The sequence below is a fragment of the Pleurodeles waltl genome, chromosome 8, assembly GCF_031143425.1.
Source record: "Pleurodeles waltl isolate 20211129_DDA chromosome 8, aPleWal1.hap1.20221129, whole genome shotgun sequence".
NCBI lineage: Eukaryota > Metazoa > Chordata > Amphibia > Caudata > Salamandridae > Pleurodeles > Pleurodeles waltl.
Window position 1 is genome coordinate 71737581 of NC_090447.1, and position 19453 is coordinate 71757033.

General features: G+C 45.8%; 1 protein-coding gene across 1 annotated transcript in view; it reads right to left on the bottom strand.

The window, feature by feature from the left end:
* LOC138249715 (GPI-linked NAD(P)(+)--arginine ADP-ribosyltransferase 1-like) overlaps nucleotides 1-19453 on the bottom strand; it is a 59327-nt gene that overhangs the window by 19393 nt on the left and 20481 nt on the right. The window contains exon 2 of the mRNA XM_069203734.1: nucleotides 14394-14471. Within this exon, the coding sequence (XP_069059835.1) occupies nucleotides 14394-14456 (63 nt within the window). The 5' untranslated portion in view covers nucleotides 14457-14471. The remainder of the gene's footprint in view (nucleotides 1-14393; nucleotides 14472-19453) is intronic.

Genomic DNA, 19453 nt, shown 5'->3' on the forward strand with positions numbered 1-19453 from the left:
TTTAGCCAAATTTTGAGGTTTGCAAAGGATTCTGGGTAACAGAACCTGGTCCGAGCCCCGCAAGTCACCCCTCCTTGGATTCCCCTAGGTCTCTAGTTTTCAGAAATGCACAGGTTTGGTAGGTTTCCCTAGGTGCCGGCTGAGCTAGAGGCCAAAATCTACAGGTAGGCACTTCGCAAAAAACACCTCTGTTTTTTTCCAAAATTTAGGATGTGTCCACGTTGCGCTTTGGGGTGTTTCCTGTCGCCGGCGCTAGGCCTACCCACGCAAGTGAGGTATCATTTTTATCGGGAGACTTGGGGGAACGCTGGGTGGAAGGAAATTTGTAGCTCCTCTCAGATTCCAGAACTTTCTGCCACAGAAATGTGAGGGACATGTGTTTTTTTAGCCAAATTTTGAGGTTTGCAAAGGATTCTGGGTAACAGAACCTGGTCCGAGCCCCGCAAGTCACCCCTCCTTGGATTCCCCTAGGTCTCTAGTTTTCAGAAATGCACAGGTTTGGTAGGTTTCCCTAGGTGCCGGCTGAGCTAGAGGCCAAAATCTACAGGTAGGCACTTCGCAAAAAACACCTCTGTTTTTTTCCAAAATTTAGGATGTGTCCACGTTGCGCTTTGGGGTGTTTCCTGTCGCCGGCGCTAGGCCTACCCACGCAAGTGAGGTATCATTTTTATCGGGAGACTTGGGGGAACGCTGGGTAGAAGGAAATTTGTGGCTCCTCTCAGATTCCAGAACTTTCTGCCACAGAAATGTGAGTAACATGTGTATTTTTAGCCAAATTTTGAGGTTTGCAAAGGATTCTGGGTAACAGAACGTGGTCCGAGCCCCGCAAGTCACCCCTCCTTGGATTCCCCTAGGTCTCTAGTTTTCAGAAATGCACAGGTTTGGTAGGTTTCCCTAGGTGCCGGCTGAGCTAGAGGCCAAATTCTACAGGTAGGCACTTTGCAAAAAACACCTCTGTTTTTTTCCAAAATTTAGGATGTGTCCACGTTGCGCTTTGGGGTGTTTCCTGTCGCGGGCGCTAGGCCTACCCACGCAAGTGAGGTATCATTTTTATCGGGAGACTTGGGGGAACGCTGGGTGGAAGGAAATTTGTAGCTCCTCTCAGATTCCAGAATTTTCTGCCACAGAAATGTGAGGGACATGTGTTTTTTTAGCCAAATTTTGAGGTTTGCAAAGGATTCTGGGTAACAGAACCTGGTCCGAGCCACACAAGTCACCCCTCCTTGGATTCCCCTAGGTCTCTAGTTTTCAGAAATGTACAGGTTTGGTAGGTTTCCCTAGGTGGCGGCTGAGCTAGAGGCCAAAATCTCCAGGTAGTCACTTTGCTAAAAACAGCTCTGTTTTCTGTGATGTGTCCACGTTGTGTTTTGGGGCATATCCTGTCGCGGGCGCTAGGCCTACCCACACAAGTGAGGTATCATTTTTATCGGGAGACGTGGGGGAACGCTGGGTGGAAGGAAATTTGTGGCTCCTCTCAGATTCCAGAACTTTCTGCCACAGAAATGTGAGGAACATGTGTTTTTTTAGCCAAATTTTGAGGTTTGCAAAGGATTCTGGGTAACAGAACCTGGTCCGAGCCACACAAGTCACCCCTCCTTGGATTCCCCTAGGTCTCTAGTTTTCAGAAATGTACAGGTTTGGTAGGTTTCCCTAGGTGCCGGCTGAGCTAGAGGCCAAAATCTACAGGTAGTCACTTTGCTAAAAACAGCTCTGTTTTCAGTGATATGTCCACGTTGTGTTTTGGGGCATATCCTGTCACGGGCGCTAGGCCTACCCACACAAGTGAGGTATCATTTTTATCGGGAGACGTGGGGGAACGCTGGGTGGAAGGAAATTTGTGGCTCCTCTCAGATTCCAGAACTTTCTGCCACAGAAATGTGAGGAACATGTGTTTTTTTAGCCAAATTTTGAGGTTTGCAAAGGATTCTGGGTAACAGAACCTGGTCCGAGCCACACAAGTCACCCCTCCTTGGATTCCCCTAGGTCTCTAGTTTTCAGAAATGTACAGGTTTGGTAGGTTTCCCTAGGTGCCGGCTGAGCTAGAGGCCAAAATCTACAGGTAGTCACTTTGCTAAAAACAGCTCTGTTTTCTGTGATATGTCCACGTTGTGTTTTGGGGCATATCCTGTCGGGGGCGCTAGGCCTACCCACACAAGTGAGGTATCATTTTTATCGGGAGACGTGGGGGAACGCTGGGTGGAAGGAAATTTGTGGCTCCTCTCAGATTCCAGAACTTTCTGCCACAGAAATGTGAGGAACATGTGTTTTTTTAGCCAAATTTTGAGATTTGCAAAGGATTCTGGGTAACAGAACCTGGTCCGAGCCCCGCAAGTCACCCCTCCTTGGATTCCCCTAGGTCTCTAGTTTTCAGAAATGCACAGGTTTGGTAGGTTTCCGTAGGTGGCGGCTGAGCTAGAGGCCAAAATCTACAGGTAGTCACTTTGCTAAAAACAGCTCTGTTTTCTGTGATATGTCCACGTTGTGTTTTGGGGCATATCCTGTCGCGGGCGCTAGGCCTACCCACACAAGTGAGGTATCATTTTTATCGGGAGACGTGGGGGAACGCTGGGTGGAAGGAAATTTGTGGCTCCTCTCAGATTCCAGAACTTTCTGCCACAGAAATGTGAGGAACATGTGTTTTTTTAGCCAAATTTTGAGATTTGCAAAGGATTCTGGGTAACAGAACCTGGTCCAAGCCCCGCAAGTCACCCCTCCTTGGATTCCCCTAGGTCTCTAGTTTTCAGAAATGCACATGTTTAGTAGGTTTCCCTAGGTGGCGGCTGAGCTAGAGGCCAAAATCTACAGGTAGTCACTTTGCTAAAAACAGCTCTGTTTTCTGTGATATGTCCACGTTGTGTTTTGGGGCATATCCTGTCGCGGGCGCTAGGCCTACCCACACAAGTGAGGTATCATTTTTATCGGGAGACGTGGGGGAACGCTGGGTGGAAGGAAATTTGTGGCTCCTCTCAGATTCCAGAACTTTCTGCCACAGAAATGTGAGGAACATGTGTTTTTTTAGCCAAATTTTGAGATTTGCAAAGGATTCTGGGTAACAGAACCTGGTCCGAGCCCCGCAAGTCACCCCTCCTTGGATTCCCCTAGGTCTCTAGTTTTCAGAAATGCACAGGTTTGGTAGGTTTCCCTAGGTGGCGGCTGAGCTAGAGGCCAAAATCTACAGGTAGTCACTTTGCTAAAAACAGCTCTGTTTTCTGTGATATGTCCACGTTGTGTTTTGGGGCATATCCTGTCGCGGGCGCTAGGCCTACCCACACAAGTGAGGTATCATTTTTATCGGGAGACGTGGGGGAACGCTGGGTGGAAGGAAATTTGTGGCTCCTCTCAGATTCCAGAACTTTCTGCCACAGAAATGTGAGGAACATGTGTTTTTTTAGCCAAATTTTGAGGTTTGCAAAGGATTCTGGGTAACAGAACCTGGTCCGAGCCCCGCAAGTCACCCCTCCTTGGATTCCCCTAGGTCTCTAGTTTTCAGAAATGCACAGGTTTGGTAGGTTTCCCTAGGTGGCGGCTGAGCTAGAGGCCAAAATCTACAGGTAGTCACTTTGCTAAAAACAGCTCTGTTTTCTGTGATATGTCCACGTTGTGTTTTGGGGCATATCCTGTCGCGGGCGCTAGGCCTACCCACACAAGTGAGGTATCATTTTTATCGGGAGACGTGGGGAACGCTGGGTGGAAGGAAATTTGTGGCTCCTCTCAGATTCCAGAACTTTCTGCCACAGAAATGTGAGGAACATGTGTTTTTTAGCGAAATTTTGAGGTTTGCAAAGGATTCTGGGTAACAGAACCTGGTCCGAGCCCCGCAAGTCACCCCTCCTTGGATTCCCCTAGGTCTCTAGTTTTCAGAAATGCACAGGTTTGGTAGGTTTCCCTAGGTGGCGGCTGAGCTAGAGGCCAAAATCTACAGGTAGTCACTTTGCTAAAAACAGCTCTGTTTTCTGTGATATGTCCACGTTGTGTTTTGGGGTATATCCTGTCGCGGGCGCTAGGCCTACCCACACAAGTGAGGTATCATTTTTATCGGGAGACGTGGGGGAACGCTGGGTGGAAGGAAATTTGTGGCTCCTCTCAGATTCCAGAACTTTCTGCCACAGAAATGTGAGGAACATGTGTTTTTTTAGCCAAATTTTGAGGTTTGCAAAGGATTCTGGGTAACAGAACCTGGTCCGAGCCACACAAGTCACCCCTCCTTGGATTCCCCTAGGTCTCTAGTTTTCAGAAATGTACAGGTTTGGTAGGTTTCCCTAGGTGGCGGCTGAGCTAGAGGCCAAAATCTCCAGGTAGTCACTTTGCTAAAAACAGCTCTGTTTTCTGTGATGTGTCCACGTTGTGTTTTGGGGCATATCCTGTCGCGGGCGCTAGGCCTACCCACACAAGTGAGGTATCATTTTTATCGGGAGACGTGGGGGAACGCTGGGTGGAAGGAAATTTGTGGCTCCTCTCAGATTCCAGAACTTTCTGCCACAGAAATGTGAGGAACATGTGTTTTTTTAGCCAAATTTTGAGGTTTGCAAAGGATTCTGGGTAACAGAACCTGGTCCGAGCCACACAAGTCACCCCTCCTTGGATTCCCCTAGGTCTCTAGTTTTCAGAAATGTACAGGTTTGGTAGGTTTCCCTAGGTGCCGGCTGAGCTAGAGGCCAAAATCTACAGGTAGTCACTTTGCTAAAAACAGCTCTGTTTTCTGTGATATGTCCACGTTGTGTTTTGGGGCATATCCTGTCACGGGCGCTAGGCCTACCCACACAAGTGAGGTATCATTTTTATCGGGAGACGTGGGGGAACGCTGGGTGGAAGGAAATTTGTGGCTCCTCTCAGATTCCAGAACTTTCTGCCACAGAAATGTGAGGAACATGTGTTTTTTTAGCCAAATTTTGAGGTTTGCAAAGGATTCTGGGTAACAGAACCTGGTCCGAGCCACACAAGTCACCCCTCCTTGGATTCCCCTAGGTCTCTAGTTTTCAGAAATGTACAGGTTTGGTAGGTTTCCCTAGGTGGCGGCTGAGCTAGAGGCCAAAATCTACAGGTAGTCACTTTGCTAAAAACAGCTCTGTTTTCTGTGATGTGTCCACGTTGTGTTTTGGGGCATATCCTGTCGCGGGTGCTAGGCCTACCCACACAAGTGAGGTATCATTTTTATCGGGAGACGTGGGGGAACGCTGGGTGGAAGGAAATTTGTGGCTCCTCTCAGATTCCATAACTTTCTGCCACAGAAATGTGAGGAACATGTGTTTTTTTAGCCAAATTTTGAGGTTTGCAAAGGATTCTGGGTAACAGAACCTGGTCCGAGCCACACAAGTCACCCCTCCTTGGATTCCCCTAGGTCTCTAGTTTTCAGAAATGCACAGGTTTGGTAGGTTTCCCTAGGTGGCGGCTGAGCTAGAGGCCAAAATCTACAGGTAGTCACTTTGCTAAAAACAGCTCTGTTTTCTGTGATGTGTCCATGTTGTGTTTTGGGGCATATCCTGTCGCGGGTGCTAGGCCTACCCACACAAGTGAGGTACCATTTTTATCGGGAGACTTGGGGGAACATAGATTAGCAAAACAAGTACTATTGCCCCTTGTCTTTCTCTACATTTTTTCCTTCCAAATATAGGAGTGTGTGTAAAAAAGACATCTATTTGAGAAATTCCCTGTAATTCACGTGCTACTATGGTCACCCCGGAATTCAGAGATGTGCAAATAACCACTGCTCCTCAACACCTTATCTTATGCCCTTTTTGGAAATGCAAAGGTTTTCTTGATAGCAGTTTTTTACTCCTTATATTTCAGCAAATGAATTGCTGTATACCCGGTATAGAATGAAAACGCACTGCAGGGTGCAGCTCATTTATTGGCTCTGGGTTCCTCGGGTTCTTGATGAACCTACAAGCCCTATATATCCCCGCAACCAGAGGAGTCCAGCAGACGTAACGGTATATTGCTTTCGATAATCTGACATTGCAGGGAAAAGTTACAGAGTAAAACGTAGAGAAAAATTGATGGTTTTTTCACCTCAATTTCAATATTTTTCTTTTTCAGCTGTTATTTTCTGTAGGAAACCCTTGTAGGATCTACACAAATGACCCCTTGCTGAATTCAGAATTTTGTCTACTTTTCAGAAATGTTTAGGTTTCTGGGATCCAGCATTGGTTTCATGACCATTCCTGTCACTGACTGGAAGGAGGCTGAAAGCACAAAAAATTGCACAAATGGGGTATGCCCCAGTAAAATGCCAAAATTGTGTTGAAAAATTGGGTTTTCTGATTCAAGTCTGCCTGTTCCTGAAAGCTGGGAAGCTGCTGAGTTTAGCACCGCAAACCCTTTGTTGATGCCATTTTCAGGGGAAAAACCACAAGCCTTCTTCTGCAGCCACTTTTTCCAATTTTTTTGAAAAAAACGAAATTTTCACTGTATTTTGGCCAATTTCTTTGCCTCCTTCAAGGGAACCCACAAAGTTTGGGTACCTCTAGAATCCCTAGGACGTTGGAAAAAAAGGACGCAAATTTGGCTTGGTTAGCTTATGTGGACAAAAAGTTATGAGGGCCTAAGCGCGAACTGCCCCAAATAGGCAAAAAAAGGCCCGGCACAGGAGGGGGAAAAGGCCTGGCAGCGAAGGGGTTAAAAAGACAATTGCTTTAGCAGTATCAACGTGCCTTTTGTGGTATGCCTCAGATTTAAAAACCCGAAAGGCATTTGCTAATCATATGCTTAAAGTAATGGCTCTAAGCATTTCATTCTTTGATCCCCAATATAAAGTTTCTAGTTTCCATTTAGATCAGTGTGCATGTTTGTAGTTTGCCTGGCTTTTGTATCACCCCCTGAAGGACTGCCTGATCTCATGAGAGCTCTTTTTCCTTTCCTATTGCGTTTCTTAAATGTTTCTAAATATCCAAGTTGTGTGGGTGTATAATAAAAAATGTTACAAGCATTATGTATCTCTTAAAACAGTGCATGACCAATGTAGATGTGGGATTATAAAATATGGTAACTCTGTTTACTAGAAATCATCCTTTCTGCAGGCTTGTTACACAATGAATGTTTGAACTAAGAATCAAATCCTTAAATTTTTTTTTTTTTTTTTAAATGTGTTTTTATTATTTATTATCACACAACAAAATTACACAAGTGAAAGCTGTCAATAAGAATAACATTTGCAACAGGTTCGTTCATCACATCACCCTAGACGGCTTATGTACCATGACTGGGCTATGTTGTACTTCGCCCACTTCCGCGCCACTGCCAGAGAGAACGTGTTGCCACGGGCTGGAGCAGGGGGGGGAATAGTCCTGACTGGGCATCATATTAAAGCATCCTGTTGCATTGGAAAGAAAGAAAAAAAAAAAAAAACAGAAAAGAGAAAAGAAAGAAAGAGAAAGAGGGGAAATACTGTGGGGGGGGATAAAGGCCGGGGGGGGCCCCCAAGACGGAGGAAGCGGGGGCAGAGGAGGAAAGGAAGGCACGCGCGCGAGCATTGGGTCATGCGTCCCTTTGTGTGCTGGTGTTATTGCTAGTTGGTTACCGCCTGTTAGGTTATACAATTTCATGTTGTCTCTCCCAGCTCCTGTCCGCCTTCCTCTATTTGACATTCTGATTCGAGCCTGATGAAGGGTGGTTGCGCGCTATCACTGGGGGGTTACAGCTATTTAGGACTATAAAATGCAGATTTTAATGTTCGTTGGGGGGATCGTTCAGGGCGGGCGTTCGTCATCTTTTCTTTCTATTATTGCTACGAAAGAGTTCCAGGTGTCAAGACCTTTGACCAGAACACCCTTTGTTGATAGGAGCTGAAGCGTGTCGGCTTCGGCCCTGGCCCAACGCCGCAGCTCCGATCGCCATTGTTCAATGCTCGGCGCGGCTGGTGCCTTCCAGTGCATGGCTATGAGGCGTCTGTACAACACCAGTGCCAGCGCTATGCATCTTAGGGTTTGTTTCCGTCTTTTAAGGCTTGGACCTACACCCAGCAAACACAGCTCCGGGGTGGGGGACATTTCAACAGCTGTCCAATCAACAAGCAGTACTATTATGTCTTCCCATACTTTCCGGATTGGGGGGCATTCCCAGGTCATGTGGTAAAAGGTGGCTTCGGGAGTGGCGCATCTAGGGCATGTTTGCTTTGAGTGGGGGAAAATACGGGTTATTCGATGAGGTGATAAATATGTTTGATGTAAATAATTAAACTGGGTATAACGAAAACGCGGGTTGCGTGATACTTCTTTTGTCATTGTCAACGCCTGATTCCAAGCGGGTTGTGGTAGAGGCTCTGCTAGCACTGCATCCCACTTGTTCTTTGATTGTACTTGTTTATCTTCAGCGCAAGAAGTTAAGATTATGTATGCTCTTGACACATTTATTGAATCTTCTATGCTACCTAGCAACTCATGCAATCTAGGGGAGATATTTGGTTCTGAGTTTTCATTGCCCCAGCAAAACCTTAGTGTCTGGCGTACAGCTCCATATGCTATAAAGCTTCCGCGCCCCAGTTCATATTTATCAATTAGTGTATTGAAAGTTAGGAGGCGTCCTTCACTATAGATGTCGCCGATGGTGCGTATTCCCTTTTCTGACCAACTGTTCAGGCCAACTCTAGCTGCTATGTTGGCTATTTTCGAGATGGCCAAAAATGGAAGCCTGGGGGAATATTGTGGTGTTTTATTGTTCATGATCACATGGTGGCCCCATATCCAGTGCGCAATTTTCAGTAGTATGTTGCGTGGGTGTTTGGGGGATTCGCGATTCATCAAGTATTGTATTAAGCCCCTGTTCCCCAAAGACGAGTGGATCATCTGTGATTCAGCTCCGTCTGGACGGCTTAGCCAGGATGAGATCCATTGTAACTGGGAAGCTGCGTAGTACATTTCGAATCTAGGCGCTCCCATTCCACCCATTGTTAGTGGGTGGTATAATTTTGTTAGTGCCACTCGGCGTCTGCCGTTGCCCCATATGAGATTTATTAATAGGCTATTCAGAGGTTTAAAGAAAGAGGCTGGGAGAGTCAGTGGGAGGGCCATGAAGAAGTACAACAATCGGGGCAGGATCACCATCTTCGCTATGGCTACTCTGCCCAATGGTGATAGAGGGAGTGAGCACCAGAAGGGCAGGGAGCCTCTAATGGATCGAATCGCCTGCCCCAAGTTGCCGTCCCTGAGATCTCGTGCGTCGTGATATATGTTTACACCCAAGTATTTGAAAGTGGTGTAACACCATTTCAGTTCGCCAGGGTTGGAGGATAATCTGTGTGCTTCAGGGACAGGACACATAGGGAATATGCACGACTTAGACCAATTTACCTTGAGTCCGGCCAACGTGCCAAACCTGTGCAGTAACTTCAGCACTTCAGGTAGGGATTTTTGGTGATCTCGTAAGAAAATAAGTGCATCGTCTGCATATAGCGACACTATACGGTGTGTGTGGTCGTCTCGGATGCCCCATGCAGGGGCTACCGCTCGTAGGTGAGCTGCTAAGGGTTCGATTGCGAGGGCGAATAAAAGCGGGGATAATGGGCAGCCCTGCCTGGTTCCTCTCTCTATTTTAAACGGTTGCGAAATCGTGTCGCCCGTTTTGACTCTTGCAGAAGGGTTAGTGTAGAGTACCTCTATCCATCTGATGAATGTTCGACCGAAGCCCATACGGCGCAACGTCTCCATCAAGAAGGGCCAACCCAGCGTGTCAAATGCTTTTTCTATGTCCAGTGATACTGCCACTTGAGCATAGTCATCCGTTCGTGAGTTCGCCATAAGGCGCAATAAGTTTCGGATATTGCTAAATGTGCTCCGGCCAGGTATAAATCCAGCCTGGTCGTGATGTATCAGGTCCGGCATACATGGGAGCAAACGGTTGGCTAGCAGTTTACCGAGTAGCTTACAGTCTGTGTTCAGTAGTGATAGTGGTCTATATGAACGTACATCCAATGGGTCTCTCCCCGGCTTAGGTAGCACTGCTATCAGCGCTTCACGGCATGTGTCTGGTAATTGTCCACGCTCTAGCGCCTCCGTCAGCATCTCTAGATATGGGGTTTGTGTTTGAGTCGGGAACATGCTATAGTATTCAATAGGCAGTCCATCGTTGCCTGGTGCTTTGCCATGCGGCAATTGTTTTAGGGCCTGCTGTATCTCATTGATATCAATTGGTCTTTCCAGGTCTGCAACCTGAGCGGTCGTTAGTTGTTTCAGCTCGATAACAGTAAAAAACTCGCTCAGTGATGTTTCGGGTGGGGGGACGGGAGCTTTGTATAGTGTGCTGTAATACTCCTTAAAGGCTAGGTTAATATCGGCCTGTGCATTTACTATTAGTCCTGTTTCTAATCGGATGGCTCCTATGGGGGATTTCCGGCCACCATTGTGTATGAGCCATGACAGTAATTTACCCGATCTGTCACCCTCTGCGTGGTTACGAGCTATGTAGTGTCGATGGTCAAACAGACCTAGTCGTCTATCAGCTTCGTACCATTGTGCGCGCTTTCCAGCTAGTTCTGTGTGTGTAATCTCGCCCCTGGCGAAGTCTTTCTCAAAAGAATGTACTTCCTTTTCTAAGTTACTAAGCTCACGTGCTAGTGTTTGACGCGCGCCGACTGTTGCTGAGATGCATGTTCCTCGTATGACTGCCTTATGTGCGTCCCATTCTGTTGATCTAGAGCCCGTTGTCCCCTTGTTTTGGATGAAGTAAGAGGATATGTGTATGGCTAATTCATCTCGGAAAGGGGGGTCTTGTAACAATCGGGTCTGGAGGCGCCAAGTTGGGATGCATGCGCGCGGGCTGCCCCATCTGAAATGAGCGATGAGAGGGGAGTGATCTGAGATTACCCTAGCGGTGTAATCAGCGCTAGTGATCTTGTGGGTGATGTCTTGGGAGATGAGGATAAGGTCTATGCGAGTGTGGAGGAGGTGTACTGGGGAGTAGTATGAGTATTCGCGATCATGGGGGTGTATATGCCTCCAGGTATCTATGAGACGGTGGTCTACCATCCATTGACGCAGCATCTGCGAATTTTTGATTGCTTGGGAGGCTGCTATGGGGGGGTGTGATCTATCCGTATCTATATGTGGAACGCAGTTCATATCCCCGCCCCAGATACATGTAGAGGATAGGTCGTTTGAGAAGTGTGAGATTGTTTTGTGTAGGAATTCACTTTGTCCGACGTTCGGGACGTACAGTCCGTTCAGTGTTACTGGTTCCCCATCTAAGTGGCCTGTTAAATGTATGTATCTGCCCTCTATGTCAAAAACGCCGCGCCGCACAGTGTACGGGACCCCCGGGGCTATCCATATCAAAACCCCTCTTGCGTATGATGAATTTCCCGACCCGTGGACCTGCCCGCCCCACTTTCTTTCCAACCAGGGAATATCTACAGGGGTAATGTGCGTTTCTTGGAGAATGGCTATATGAATATTGTGACGCTTTAGGTGCGCGTGTATCCTATTGCGCTTTCTTATGCCCGCCATACCCTTAACATTCCACGTCATTATATTATATGTTGGTTCCTTTTTTGTCATGTTAAGTTAGGTTGTTGCACACCTATTTTTTTGTACAGTTGGGTCGATCCCGTGACGCGTCCAGAGACTGCTGTTAGTCTAGTGCGCGCCGCCCACCCACGTCTCCCCTCCGCCACCAGCGCCCGCCCGCCAGCCCCCCCAGTCCTACAAAACAACATTATCAAAAGAGAATAATAAAAATGAGAGCAAAAGAAATAATAGGCAAAAGGATATTTCGGGTAAAGCCCGGAGATAAACATAATGGCACAACTGGTGCCTAAACTGCAAACTGCGAAGTTAAGTTCCATTCGGGAGTGACTTGGTTGTCGGAGAGCGTGGTTTTGGTATAGCCGGGCGGGAACCGACCCGTCTCCAGGATAATTTTGTCCCTGCTCGGTCCAAATTGTAAGTACAACCGCTTTGGTTACCCTGTTAGTCCCAGTCAAGGAAGCTAGCGGCCAGATCCCATCCCAAAGAAACCACCAAGCACCGCTCTAGGCCGCATAAGGGCGGGAGGTCGCGTGTCCCAACGCCGGACTCATGTCTGTGGCGCAGTTCATATTCCCTCACGAGGTCTAGAGATCATCCGCAACGCGCGGTGTAAGGTCAGGGCCGGCCAGTAGGAAGGAGGAGGATGCACTTGATTCCCCTCCTGGGGATCCGCTGTCTGTAGCATCTGTGTCACTTCGGGTTTTGGATTGTGGTCGAGTGAAGGAGCTAGTTTCCCTTAATATTTGAGCTTGCTCTGATTCCATTTGCGATTTCGTTGGGCGCAATGTGGTCTTGCTTTGTTTTTTTTTCCTCCTGGAGCTGGGTGTTATCCAGTCCTCAGTTGTTGTCTTTTCCGTTGGCGGGCTGATCAAACCTTTGGCGTGAATCCAAGTCCATGCATCCTCTGGGGTAGGGAATATGAGCGTTTTCTCATCTATGGTGATACGCAGGCGGGCTGGGAACATGAGAGAATAAGTTATATTATTTTGTCGCAAGATTTGTTTGATCTTTACAAAGGTTGCTCTTCTACGTTGTACTTCCAGCGTATAGTCCGGGTATGCAGATATGTTATTATTTTCCAAGCTGATTTGACTGGAAGATCTAAAGTGTTGAAGAACAGAATCTCTGTCTCTGTGGTTAAGAAATCTAGCTATCATGGGTCGGGGTGGCGCTCCAGGCCGAGGGGGTCTGCCCGGTATTCTGTGGGCTCTTTCTATCATTGGTGATTTTGTGGCATCCTGAGTTTTCATTATTTCTTTCAGCCAGTTTTCTAAGAAATCCTCGGCTTTGGGTAGTTCCAATCGTTCTGGGATGCCAATGAATCTGATATTGTTACGTCTTGAGCGCCCCTCTGCTTCTTCAGCTCGGCGTTGTAGCTGTGCCAACTCAGTTTCCATCTGTTTGAATTTGCTTTTCATGTCTTTCATTTCCGGGTGAACCGTTTCTAGCGACAGTTCAGCATTATGCACTCTGTCAGACAGTTTGCGGTGGTCAGCTCGGAGTAGGGAGACCTCCAGCACTGCGGCATCAATTTTCCCTTCTAGCGAAGTTTTGGTTTCCATAATTGCCTGCATAATTTTATCAAATTGCTGGGAGTGTGCGCGTAGCGTCTCGCTCAGTTGAAGTTGCGTTGCCTTTTGCATGTCCAGTTGGCCCATGGAGGGGGGGGTTTCTCCCTCCGCAGAAGTCCCTGTTTTGGAATGCTTAGGCTTGACCATTGTGACCACTATGCGACCGGGGAGAATTATGCCGTATGAAATCAGCTATGTGTACTGGTGGGGCGAAGCAGAGCCATGCACGTCAAAGTGGGTGATTTTAGCGTTATCAGTGGTCCAGGCGTGGTTGCTTATTTTCAGTCAAATCCTTAAATTTAAACAAGTATCTGTGCAGCTTCCAGAAGTACTTCTATTCTGAAAAATGATCATTATATAGTTGTGCTCCAATGGTAACATCCTCAGAACTTGCACTTTTACAGAAAAAGGCATTTTAAGAAGGTATATGGAGATCATACATGTCTCTGATCTTGAATTATTGGCAGAAACCCCAGTAAGTATATTCAGATTTGGTTATTTCAACCTTGGGTACACTTTTTTATATGTTTTGCTATATGATCCACTTGCCCGATCTGAATAAATTTACATGGTATACACACAATTGATTCTGCTCTTGTCGTTTCTGCGTTAGATGTGGTAATGGCTATTCTTTTTTATTTGACCTTTTATAGTGTTTACATTAGAAAATATAGCAGAGGAACACATTAGAAAGTTTGCTATAGCTCAACACCAACGTTTGATATTTTAAAGGCAAGGACCCTTTTGTACAATTGACAATCAGACAGACTTTACTTTTAAGGACTTTAGTGACTTGGGTTTATGTAAGTAATAATGCTGGACAGGGAATATGGAGAATTAAACTATATGAGTGAAGGGGGACTACATCTATGCTGAGGCAGGTGACTTCTGCATAGATGAGTGAAAAGACAGTGCAGGACTTTGGCCAGGAAGCTGTAGGGACTCCCTGGCCAAAGGCCTGCCAATTGACGAGGGAGTCCCTACAGCTCATAGAGGTTGAACTGCTGTTTCTATTTATTAATGCTCCTTGACAACAAAGCCTAAGACTATCATGCTATAAGTTTCATCGGACCACATTAGAACATCCCATTCCACTAAATCCCACACTCCAAATTTCTTGAATGTTGAGATTCTGCAACATATTCCTTAGTTTTCCATAGGGTGAAGATTATCACTCCCCGAGAGCACCTGAGGTCAAGTTGTTAAGTGATAAGAAGGAATCTACACCCAGGAGAATTAATATCTCATAGTAGCATCTAGTGAGTATTCTTCTGCTGGCTCCAAACCCATTGTAATCATCACCTACACTGTGTTTCAGTGGTCTATTCATAATTAAATGAGACACCATACAGCCCTGAAGGGTTACCTGGGAGATCTCCATCATCATCATAATAGGAAGCAGAGCTAAGATCAGAGTGGGAGGCCCCATTTTTCACCACCAATTCTGCAAAACATAAAAATAAATCACAATGTTTTTGCAAGCATATGCATCCATTACATTTAATTAGGTAGCATGTTTTCTAAACTATCCAATATGTTCATTCAGTAACTTAAAAAACATAAAATGTATCTCTCGAGCTAATTGGCATTTGACCTTAAATGACCAAACATTTGCACATTAACCATACTTCCTAGGTCACCCACACTAGTTCTAAGATGTCCCACCACTGATGCATGCAGTTTATTGGTATATTTTAAACCACATTCCAACCCAATTATACATTTCTTTTCACATTGTGCCATCCTGGGAAATTACGGCATCAAAAGGCAGGCAATGTGAGAAGGATAGGCTGGTCTGTCATAGAGAGTGGACCCAGGGGCAATTCTGTGATTTGCTGCAGCCCTCCATCCATGTCACAGCCCTTCTTTTTTATTTTAGAGACTTCACCAATATCTCTTGGTCATCACACCTCTGTTTTTGAAAACAGAGGGATTACCACCATGTATTGCATCTGGAAACAGGAGGGGGGTCAAACATCAGAACATGAGGAGGTAGTCTGAGATAGAACTGAAAGCTGAAAGAGTGAAAAGGCCTTGGTCTATATATGTAAGGATTGAGACCACCAGAGAGGGGTTTAAGGCTGTAATAAGAGTTGTAAATACCTAACTGGGGAAAAGAAAGATGATTACCATCTGTAAATTAACTATCAAATATTCCCATTTGATGTATGCATGTATCTATCAGTATATACATACCACAAATCATCTGAGACAGCACAAAAGTCAAGTAAAAAGTGAAGAGAACAGAGGAGGGGGCAAGGGATGGGTGGCTGACAGGTGAAGGGGAGCTATCAGCACATGTCCATCATCTGAGGATTTATATGTGACAAGGTATTGCTTGAAAATAAGGATGTTCAGTTACTTTCAGAAGAGCAATCTTGACAGAATTGGGTGGGGTTGGAGGTCTAGATGATAGGAGTGAAGCAAAGAAAGGCTGGGTGTCTTGACTTGTCCTTCCAGAATGTGTTTGTCTTGGACCTGATGTGGTTGTTTCTGCAATTTTTATATAGCCCACTGGAGATCTTGAACTTGTTTGCCAGATAGGAGGTAGTGCTTTGGTTTATAATTTTGCAGGTGATGCATCAGATTTTGTTAGTAATGTTAGTTAGTAGAGGGAGTCATTGGAGCTCTTTAAAGACTTGGTGAGGCAGCAGCATGAAAGACTATGCGGATAGGTCATTGAGCAGGACATTGTCCCTGTTGAGCTAAGATAGCACCAGGGCATGTACAGTTGCTTCAAAGTATTCTTTACAGAGAAAAACATAGTGGAGCTTGATACAATGTTGCCAGATTATTTGTGTTATTTTAGATCTTGACCTCAAACAGTTTTAGTTGTGAGTAGTCTGACCTATTGCCTCCAATATATATCGTATACTTCAAGCAGGCTTTGGTCAGCACTTTGCTCATTGCTGGATGGGCTTTCTGGCTGGCTTTCTACTTTCCTCTTGATTTGATGTCTCTCCTCCCCCTTCTTGTGTTTGTCCCACCCAGGATTATTTTGGTCTCACAGTGTTTGATTGGTTGATGCATGTTTCCACAGCTGAAGTCAGAGCTTCATATTGCATGTGAACTATGTTCTCTTTCTCTTCCTCCTCCTCCTTCTCCATATCACTCTCTTTAAGCCCCCCCCTTCCCACCAACCACCCAGCACCCACTTGCTTCCACCCAACACCCTTGCAGGTTGTGGTTTTTTGACCATTCCAAAAATGGCCACTCGTGCATGTATATTCAAACAAAGTCTATTCAAAGAAAATGCAAATCCAGCCATCTTTGAACAGGTCTTGATAAAATGTAACAAAATGCATTCAAAAGGGGAGAAAGGAAAATTCTATTTATTTAGAGAACACCTTTACTACAAGAAACTATTGGCAGCAGTTTTACCATCATTGGTGGCAGTCATAGAAGTAAGAATACAATTTAAATGGATTCAGTCCTACTGCATCGGGCTTCAGAGTACAGTTGAGTCATGGAGACCAGGCTGGGTGACACCTGCTATGAACCCAAATGCAGAACTGCTGATCTAGGAGCCCTAAAGCTGCTGAAGCCAATCAAAAGCTTTCCAAATACACATATAGTGCCATCAATAAAGTTGATGTAATTAGACAAGACCCTAAAGCAGCTCTTGCAGCACCAAGGTCAGGTCATTTGTGTCTCCCCAGGATGAACAATAGACACAGGCTAAACCTGAACAAGAAGCAGAAGACCAAAACCCTGCGGTGGCTGCTGCTTGATGGTGTGCTCCAAACTCCTACTCAACCTACATCCTGAGCTGTGTGCTGCTCCAGATCAGAGCACTGTCAAAGCCTTCACAACCGGCGAGACAAGATTGACTCCCAGAAGGTGAGCCACTGGATCAGCAGGAAGTACTGTGATGAGCCTACTGCATGTTTTGTGGTGCCAGACTGATATCCCACCACTGATGCCCCTTTAAGAGCAGAGATCTCAATAACATATTGGTTTACTATGTAGAGCTTACCAACTCATCAGGGATAGATCACGGAGTCCTAGGCCAACGGACCTTCGACGTAAGATGAGGTTAACTAGGGTCTGTACATCCATTAAATAATCATAACGATTTCAAGTATTGTCTTCAGTCAATAATGAGAATTGGTGTGAGTTTAAAAGCTTTATTTATCAGTCTATTTTTAACAGTGCATCTTTTCTGAAATCAGCATATGATGTCATCAATATCAATCATTAATCAATAAATCAAATTAAGCAATCAGTATATTACAATAAGTGCATTAAGCATGTTCCATAAAGGATTACTTTTTGGGGGGAGATTGAGGAGAAAGGTGCCAGTCAGCACCCATAAAGAGTTCTAAATAGAGAGGACAAAGCAGAAAGCTTCAGAGTCACATATCAGTTATCAATCAAAGCAGAACTTCCCATAAAGAGAGGTCCAAGAAACTCAGCACAGTTTCAAAGCAGCATAGATTGAGGCAGGGAAAGAGCAATGAAGGGAAATTAGTCTTCATACTCTAGGAACATGCATTAATATAGAAATCATAATCTCTGCCATTGCAACATGTTTCTTCTTCTTCCTCCAGTCAGCCAATCAGCTCTGGATGTCTTCATGTGAAGAGGAACACTTTGTCATCTTCTCACCCGTACATCAACAGCCCACAGACAGCAATGTTTAAGTGAATCATTATTACCAACTACTTTGTACGAATCCACAAGGGTTCTTATCATTTACTTTCCTGAAGAAAACTGCAGTTTCAAGTTTAGGCTTTTACATCACTTTACTAAAACACAAGCTACTTATTCATTCACTCTACTAGGTCTTTGAATAATTAGAAATAGTTTGCAGAGTTAAACTAAAACATTTTAATACAATTATTGTACTCTATGAAAAATATGCCTATGGGAAAGTCAAAACTAACTTATTATACATTAAGGGGGTCATTCTGACCTTGGCGGTCCATGACCGCCATGGCGGAGTGTGGTGGAAGCACCGCCAACAGGCTGGCGGTGCTTCCTGGGCGATTCTGAGGGAGCCGGCGGTTTCCCGCCGGTTTCCCGCTGGCCCAGGGAACCCGCCATGGCGGCGCTGCAAGCAGCACCGCCATGGGGATTCCGACCGCCTTCCCGCCAGCCTGTTTCTGGCGGTGTCCACCGCCAGAACCAGGATGGCGGGAACGGGTGCCGTGGGGCCCCTGGGGGGCCCTGCACTGCCCATGCCACTGGCATGGGCAGTGCAGGGGCCCCCTAACAGGGCCCCACAAAGATTTTCACTGTCTGCCTAGCAGACAGTGAAAATCGCGACAGGTGCCACTGCACCCGTCGCACCCCTTCAACTCCGCCGGCTCCATTCCGAGCCGGCTTCATTGTTGAAGGGGCTGTCCCGCGGGGCCGGCCGGTGGTCTTCTGGCGGTCTCCCGCCGGCCCAGCGGGAAAGCCGGAATGGCCGCCGCGGTCTTATGACCGCGGTGTGGTCTTTCGGCGGGAACCACTTGGCGGGCGGCGACCGCCGTCCGCCGCAGTCAGAATGACCGCCTAAATCATTGTTTTCACAGTATGGTAGCTTGTCAAAGTTAAACATTTTACATTTTTAACCTAGGTCAGCTTTGCAGAATATGCTACTTCAGCTATTCAAGGCTTATACATGTAACTGTGGCAGCCTCCTGCATTTCTGCAAATTTAAAAGCATTGTTTTTCATCCAAGGCCTAAATGTTAATTCTATTTGTTATTCCATTCATTTTCAGTTTTTCAAAATGCTCTAATACCCCCAGTAGCTTGTCTGGCCAGAAAATAGTGAATGCCTCCTATTGTGAGTCTTGGACAGACTGGGAAAGAACTTTATTTTCCTTTGAAATGTATCTATTAAACTGTATCCCCACATTGCAAACTTCTGTTTTTGTGCTTGCTTTGTTGTAGCTGCTGCTCATCATTGACATGTGCTTGGTTATGGTGGTGGTAGCCTTTTATTTCCATATTATTGGCTCTGGGGGAGCATCTAGTGTTGGGCCCTAAGGATTAATCTGACCTTAACTTTTAGTTGGCTGGTAGTAGTTAGCAGCAGAGTGCTCTTACTAAGACATAATTTTGGACACTGTAAATAAATTGGATTACTGAACATTTGTCTGTTTGCAGTGCTATCTTAAGACTTTTCTGGACCCCAGGCAAGACCTATTCTGGGACATCCTGCTGAGAACTCCATTTAATTAATTACTAAATCTAACTTGAACCTCATATTGTCTAGAATCATGCAAAAACAGCTAAAGCTCCAGTTGCCTGAAGTCTTCCAGCCAAATGGCACCAAAAGAAAGGGCGAAGAAACATTAATAAAGCCAATAATATTTTATGTGGGATTCAGTGTCTCACCAGCCAAATTGTAGGAAAATCATGATAGGGGTGACTTGGAAGATATTCAGTGGACTCATGCACAATATAAAAAAATGTACACATGGCGCTGGAAATTG